Source organism: Hakea prostrata, chromosome 3 (genome assembly GCF_041222555.1).
Source record: "Hakea prostrata isolate BN-2017 chromosome 3, UWA_Hpros_2, whole genome shotgun sequence".
In the NCBI taxonomy this organism is placed as follows: domain Eukaryota; kingdom Viridiplantae; phylum Streptophyta; class Magnoliopsida; order Proteales; family Proteaceae; genus Hakea; species Hakea prostrata.
In genome coordinates, this window is record NC_142602.1 from 16,532,863 (window position 1) to 16,539,916 (window position 7,054).

The 7,054-nt window shown below is 35.8% G+C and overlaps 1 protein-coding gene across 1 annotated transcript; it reads right to left on the minus strand.

The window, feature by feature from the left end:
- Positions 1-2,949: 2,949 nt before the first annotated feature.
- Positions 2,950-6,184, minus strand: LOC149021215 (putative LRR receptor-like serine/threonine-protein kinase At3g47570). The gene is made up of 3 exons (XM_089149480.1): positions 4,093-6,184; positions 3,284-3,658; positions 2,950-2,977 (listed from the first exon to the last, which is right to left on the minus strand). The coding sequence occupies exons 1-3, from the start codon at positions 6,077-6,079 to the stop codon at positions 2,958-2,960; spliced, it is 2,382 nt and encodes a 793-aa protein (XP_089005606.1). The 5' UTR covers positions 6,080-6,184; the 3' UTR covers positions 2,950-2,957.
- Positions 6,185-7,054: the final 870 nt, after the last annotated feature.

The following is a 7,054-nucleotide window of genomic DNA, read 5'->3' on the forward strand; positions in this document are numbered from 1 at the left end:
GTGCTAGTTTGAGCTTGGGATGAATTGTCTTCAACTTTTAAAAGTAGCATTGCCAAACTGAAATCACTAACATGAGCACCAATAGCACTATCAAGTAGAACATTGCTTGACTTCAAGTCATAGTGAACAATTGGCACATAACAATCGCAATGTTGGTAGCCCAATGCAGAAACTATTTATTGAAGGGGAGGGGATTTTGGTTGTATGTAATAGTGATTTGATTTTTTGATATCTTACCAAATGTGTTAGTACTTATCAACCATCTACAAGCCTAAGCAGATTCAAACTCAGGATTTTTCTGAAGCTCAGTGGTTACAAAGATTTTTAGCTGTTTAGTAGTATAGAGTCTTGTTGGGTGGAACTTTTCTGAACGCAGCAGTGAGGCTTTACCATCCAATGTGGTACACTAAGGAAAGGAGGTCGTTAACAGTGAAGATGCCATTCTGTGATTATGGAAAACAACTAAAACTTTCATGAACCAATTGCTTTACATTCAATGTGGTCTGTATTCAACTTCAGATACTTACAAATTGAAAGAAAAAAAATGGTTCTCCTCTCTGAAACCTAAAACATCAACCATACCAATCTGAAAAATCACTGATATCATTGGCACAAGATAAAAATTCACCAAACAAGGTTAAGATTTTGTTCAACTTTGACTAGTGAAGAATCAAATGGATCACAAACTAGTGTTCAATAGATAAAGAGTCAAAAGATTTAACATTAGAATGGATTATTCAAATGAGCTCAATAAAACAACATAACATCTTCTTTTGATGAATCGATCAGTACAATATTAGTTGGGCTTTGAGATCATGGAATGTTATGGTTGCTTGGAAATAAATCCTTAAGTCACTTAAAAGTATTCGCTTTTGAATCGATCAACTCTAGTTCTATTGGACAAACTGAAAATTCCAATTCAGTAAATATCCTTGGAAACTCTTAGATCAACTTTCAGAAGTACATATCCTAGGTACTGTTTCTAATCATCTTCGACATTTCACCCTTCTGTTTTGATTTCCTTACTCCTAGTGTGCTGGTTAGGGTAGGTTCAATAACTGAAGATATCGACCCTTCATTAAATAAAATTTGTATAATCTTTTCATGGCTTCTGTGAGGATTTCTAGTGCATTTTGTCTTTGTAGTTGAATTGTTTTGTTGGATGGAACTTTCTCTCACATTTTGCTTGACTTCTTTTTGGGGTTAATTAGGAAGGAATACTATTGAAAATTAAGTTTTGAATCAATGAGAACTTCAGGATAATGCCATCTGTCTTTGTAGCTGCAGCGTTCAAGTTCTCCTTTATTGGGATGAGATTAATTGAGAGTGTCTGAATGTTCCTGCATTTTATTCTCCTTTCCCTGGAGCTTCTTCTGCCTGGCTGCTTCTGTTCAGTTTTTCTTTTCTCAATAATTACTTCTTCTCTCATTTCTACTCTCTCTGTTTCCCCCCATTTCCCTCTCTCAGCTTTGACTGTTACCTTGATAACAGATTCCCCAACATTTAATTTTAAGATCAAAGGCCTCCAAGAATTGACAACAAATAATACATAAACCAAAACTAAACCAAATAATAATCGATTTACGGGTTACAGTCAAAATATTTCTGTTTGAAATCAACCCCTGCTTTGACGGTTACCTTGTTAACAGGTTCCCCCAATTTAATTTCTAGATCAAAGGACTCCGAGAAGAATTAAAAAAAAAAAATAAAAAAAAAAACATCATTAAAAACTAGAACAAATAACCCAAGTCAAAACAGATTTGATCTGAAGCACCCCAGTCTCAAAACATGGAAATAACATATTATATCTTCCGTGACGTCAACAATAAAGATAGAAAATCCCTCTCCCTCACTCCTCCTTAGGTGTTCTTATGTTAGACAAGTATAAAACAAAATGAAAATCAAAGGGAATGCAAGCAGAAAGAAAGAAAGAAAGAAATGGATACCTAATTCTAAGCTTGAAATCTGCTCCATCATAAAAATCAAATATATGCAACCCTAAACCCTAAACCCTACACGAGAGGAGAAATAAACCTGATTGATTAAGCACCTCCTTTGAAAATCCATCTAGACGCCGTCGTTGAAGATTTGATGGAGAGGAACACTTGTTTCGAAGCTCGCTCTTAGTCGTGGGAGCTTTATTTTCAGTCGCTTGCAGAAACTCTTCTAGCTCTAGGTTGAAGGAAGACGAAAGGTTTGAGAAAAGGAAATTTTATCTTTTATTTGAAAGATTGTTGAAATCGGATCGGTTGATTCCTTTGGTCCGGTTCATCATTTGGGTTAGGTTTTTAAACCGCCCAGAATCAGAACCACTTAAGTGGATGGAATTTGCATGTGAGAGAATGACAACGGTTATGATTTAAGGATGATTTATAAGAGATTACATCCCGGCCGTTAGCTGCTTCATGATGATTACCAATACCCAGGGGGGGCTTTGATGACTTAAGAGTTCAGCATCCCATATTGATCGAAACAACAGTTGAAAAGAAGATTTTTGTTTTAGCAAAAAAAGTTCATGATAGCCCTCAACATGTTCCTATATATATATATATATATATAGGAAGATTATGATATAGAAAAAAATTAAGATCCGAGTTCAAACAAAAACAATATTTGCTTATAATATAATCAGTGCATCCTTACCAGCCTCAGAAAGACTGAGGTTTATGGAAAGATAAGACAGGTAGATATGCAATGGGAGAAATCAATCAATGCATCTTCCTCCCTTTCCCAAGCAGCGAAGCCATCTTTTATTTATTAAGATTACAACCATAAGCAATTACATATAATTAATGTTCTCACTCTATTTCAAAATAATACATCAAAATGCAGAAAAGTAAACCATCCCAAACCCTAGTTAACTTACTAATACCACGAAAATACTTACTTAAAAAAGACAATAACATAACATACCAGTTGAATTAGTGCCCTTCTCTACATGAGAGTATTGCACCTCACTAATTGCTTGTCAATCTTCCTGCTTTTGTCAAAAGAATTACAAGCTCCATCAAAATTCACCTTTCTATATGTAGTAACATACATATATAAGAAACATAATAAATTAAGTTTTGAAATCATAGTTTGTCCTCCAATATACGAAATTAATTAATTAAGCATGTTGGAATGCATAGTTTTTGTGTATCTAGAGAATAGAACTATTCTATCCTGGTAAAGAGAAATTTTCTTCTAATATATAAGGAATATTCAACATTATATTGTGAAAGTATAAATTAGGAATCAGCTTCTAATCAAGCATGGATACTCAAATAGATTTCAGCTTTACCTCCAAGAAATTTGTCCTTGATTAAATGTAGTTCCTTCACAACATCACTCATGTGCATGCGTTCTCTTGGCGATTCCATGGAGCACTGCAATGCAATTTTAAATATTGTCGTTGTGCAATCTTTCAATTCATCTGTCCAATGACTAAGACTATCAGTTGTTTCAATTTCTTCATCATGTCCTTCCTCGGGTAAGAGTGTTGGATCCAAAATTTGCATCCATTGCATAGGTAAAGCTGCCTTTGCATAGTTATGGATGTTCAAGTCATCTGCAAACATTTGATCTGTTGGCCTTTTTCCAGTGAGCATCTCCAATAGAAGAATCCCATAGCTGAATACATCCCCTTGTGTACTTACATTTTCATTAATACCATATTCTGGAATTTTAGAGACATTCTGCTATTAGTGTAACAAAAGAGTCACAATGTTTTTCATATATATAATACAAAAATGACATGTGAACAAATTATTCAATAATAGCAACTTACATGTCCAAAATATGGGAAAATTTATTCTTTTGAAATGGATAAAAATATGATTCACTCCAAATGAATATAAAAAATTTATTTATATTCACTCAAACATGCATCTAGGGCATAACCCAAATACGCTATAATAGTTGGGTTGAAATTTTAAAACTTGATATAGATGATCTTTAGATCTTAAGTCCTACCATAAACAAATTCATAATTTGGTCATATTAAACACCCTACATTTGATTTTATTCAAATTGTACAACAGCATAGTAATGGCATCTAGAGAAGATATGAATTCAAGATATTTTAACTCAAAAATAAAAAATATTTGTTACCTGGAGCAGTGTAGCCAATAGAACCCTTTATTCCAATGGTACTAGTTTGAGCTTGGGATGAATTGTCTTCAACTTTTAAAAGTAATCTTGCCAAACCAAAGTCGCTGACATGCGCAGTCATAGCGCTATCAAGTAGAACATTGCTTGGCTTCAAGTCACAATGAACAATTTGCACATAACAATGGCAGTGAAGGTAATCCAATGCAGAAGCTATATCAATTGCAATATTTAATCTTTGAAGAAGGCTTAAATTCCTTGGATAATTATGTGGCTCCGTTGGCATATGCAACCAATCATCTAGGCTCCCATTGGGCATGAACTCATAAACAAGGGCTTTGAAATCTTGTCCTTTTGAATCAAGACTTGAACAACAAGTTAAAATCTTCACAAGATTTCGATGCCGAATGTTTCTTAATGCTTCACATTCAGCAATAAAGCTCTTGTAAGCTCGTGGATTTTGAAGGTTGAGTATTTTCACTGCAATGGTTGTTTGATCCTGGTTGATGACCCCTTTATATACGGAACCAAAACTACCAGAACCTAAGAAATTGGCTGAAGAAAACCCTTCAGTGGCTTGAAAGAGCTCTCTGTAAGAAATCATTGGGAACTGATCTCCAATTAATTGCGTAGATGGAGATTTACCTTTTGATTTTCTCATCCAAAGAACAGCAACAAAGATAGATATCAAAAGAAAACTAAGAACCACGCTGATTATTTTCAAAACTAATTTCAAAGCATGAAGTTTTTTTTGCTTTTGTGATCCATGGTTTTTGCATGTAGGCAAGTTGAACTCCAAGATTCCCCCACAAAGCTTGTCATTTCCCTTAACTGAAACCGCAGTTACATTTCCAAAGATTCCTTTTGTTGGCATTTCACCTTCAAGATTATTGAATGATAAATTCAAACTTTGTAATACTGAAAGGTTTTCTAGATCCTTTGGGATTTGGTTTGACAAGTTGTTGTGTGAAAGATCTAGATCTTGAAGCCCCTTTACAGAAGCCAAAGACTTGGGAATGCTTCCTTCAAAGGAGTTATCGGCCATGTAAAGATGTTCCAAACTATTACATTCGCCAATAGAGATGGGAATTTCTCCAGATAGTCTATTTTTGGAGATATCCAATGTAGAAAGAGCCTTCAAGTTACCAATTTCAGTTGGTAGAGGACCTTCTAGTGAATTAGAAGATAGGTCGAGAAATATCAATGATATGGCAGGCTTTTGAAATAGTTGCTTAGGTATTGAACCTTGGAGATAATTGCGATGAAGGATTAGGTGCTGTAAATGTTCAAGTTTTCCAAGGTTGGGAGGAATCCTTCCACTCAAGTTGTTGGCTTCTAAATGAAGTTCATACAAAACAGTGAGATTCCCTAGAGTTGATGGTATTTGTCCTGAAATTTCATTTTCACTCAACCACAAGCTTTGAAGTTTGGGAAGTTTGCCTAGTCCATATGGAATATTACCTTGAAGAAAGTTTAGGTCTAGGCCCAAAAAGGTTAAGTTCACAAGGTTCTCTATCCAAGGAGGGATGGTTCCTAATATTTGATTCTCAGTAAAGGAAAGTTCAAAGAGCTTTGTGGAGAGATTGGCTTTAAATTTGGGAAGTGGACCCTTAAAACCATTTTGTTCTAGGGATAATACCACTAGACTTGTACAGTTTACCAAAGAATCTACGAAAGCTAAATCATTAGCAACTTCCCTTGTTCCAAATTGATTTTGTGATATTTGGAACACCTGGAGATTTTGAAAACTTCCCAACTTGCTTGGGACGGGTCCAACAAAATTATTTTCTGAAATATCTAACATTTCCAATGTTGAGATATTAGATATGGAACTTGGAAGGCTTCCTGAGAAAAAGTTTCCTCCAATAAATAGGTTTTCTAGATTTGGAAGTGAGAGCCCGATCTCTCTTGGAAGGCCCCCATGCAGTTGGTTGAACACCATAGAAATCGTCTGAAGAGATGAGAGGTTGAATAATGAGGGAGGGAACATACCAGATAACTTGTTTTCGTTGAGGGATAGAAAGTCTAAGTTTATGAGCTGACCAAAGGATTCTGGAATTCTCCCCTGTAGTTCATTTCCTCCCAAAGAAATGGATTGGAGAGTGGAAATGTTCCCAAGCTGTGGGGGTATTTCTCCGGTTATGCCACCATAGTTAATAGAAATCACCTCCAACTTTGACAAAGCCATAATCATTTCAGGAGGAATCTTCCCAGTGAGATTGTTGTAGCCAAAGCCTATTGTTCTTAGTTGAGTGCAGTTGGCTAAGCTGATAGGAAGCTCTCCGCTGAGACTATTGTTTGCCATAGAAATTTGCTGAAGTCGAATCAAATTACCCACTTCTTGGGGGATTTTGCCGATGAATCTATTTCTTTTTATCGTGAGAAAACGTAAAAAACTGAGATTCCCTATGGAAGGAGATATGTTTCCTCCCAATCCCTTCTCAAATAAATTCAAGAGAATAACCCGCCGATGACGACGACCACATGTGACACCTGCCCAGCTGCAGAAATGGTTGGAGTTGTTCCAAGATTGTAGTACTCCATAAGGATCATCAATGATTTGTTCCTTGAAGCTGAGCAAAGCGAGTCGATCAGTCTCGTTCCCTGGAGTCCTTGAACTAGTAGCGGATTCTAGCCACGAGGTGCCCCCCAAAGGAGGAGAAGGAGAAATAGAAGCCAAAGTGCCATCAGAATCAAAATTCGAGACTCGCAGATGCAATGAAAACCCTGCAATTTTGAGTTGTAGTAGCTGCCAAAGCTAATGAATTTAAAGGAAAGATTTGAAGTGAAGTACTCTTTCCGTTTTTCTTTCTGCGTTACATTTTTTGACCATTAGTCAAATCTTTTCTCCTTTTTAGTTGTCAGTCATCATCGAGTGTTTCCACTAGGCGTCATCAACTTGCTTCTATTTCCCCTTTCTCTTTTTCACTTTCTACTGTAAAAATTAACAGAAGAAAATTTAAGT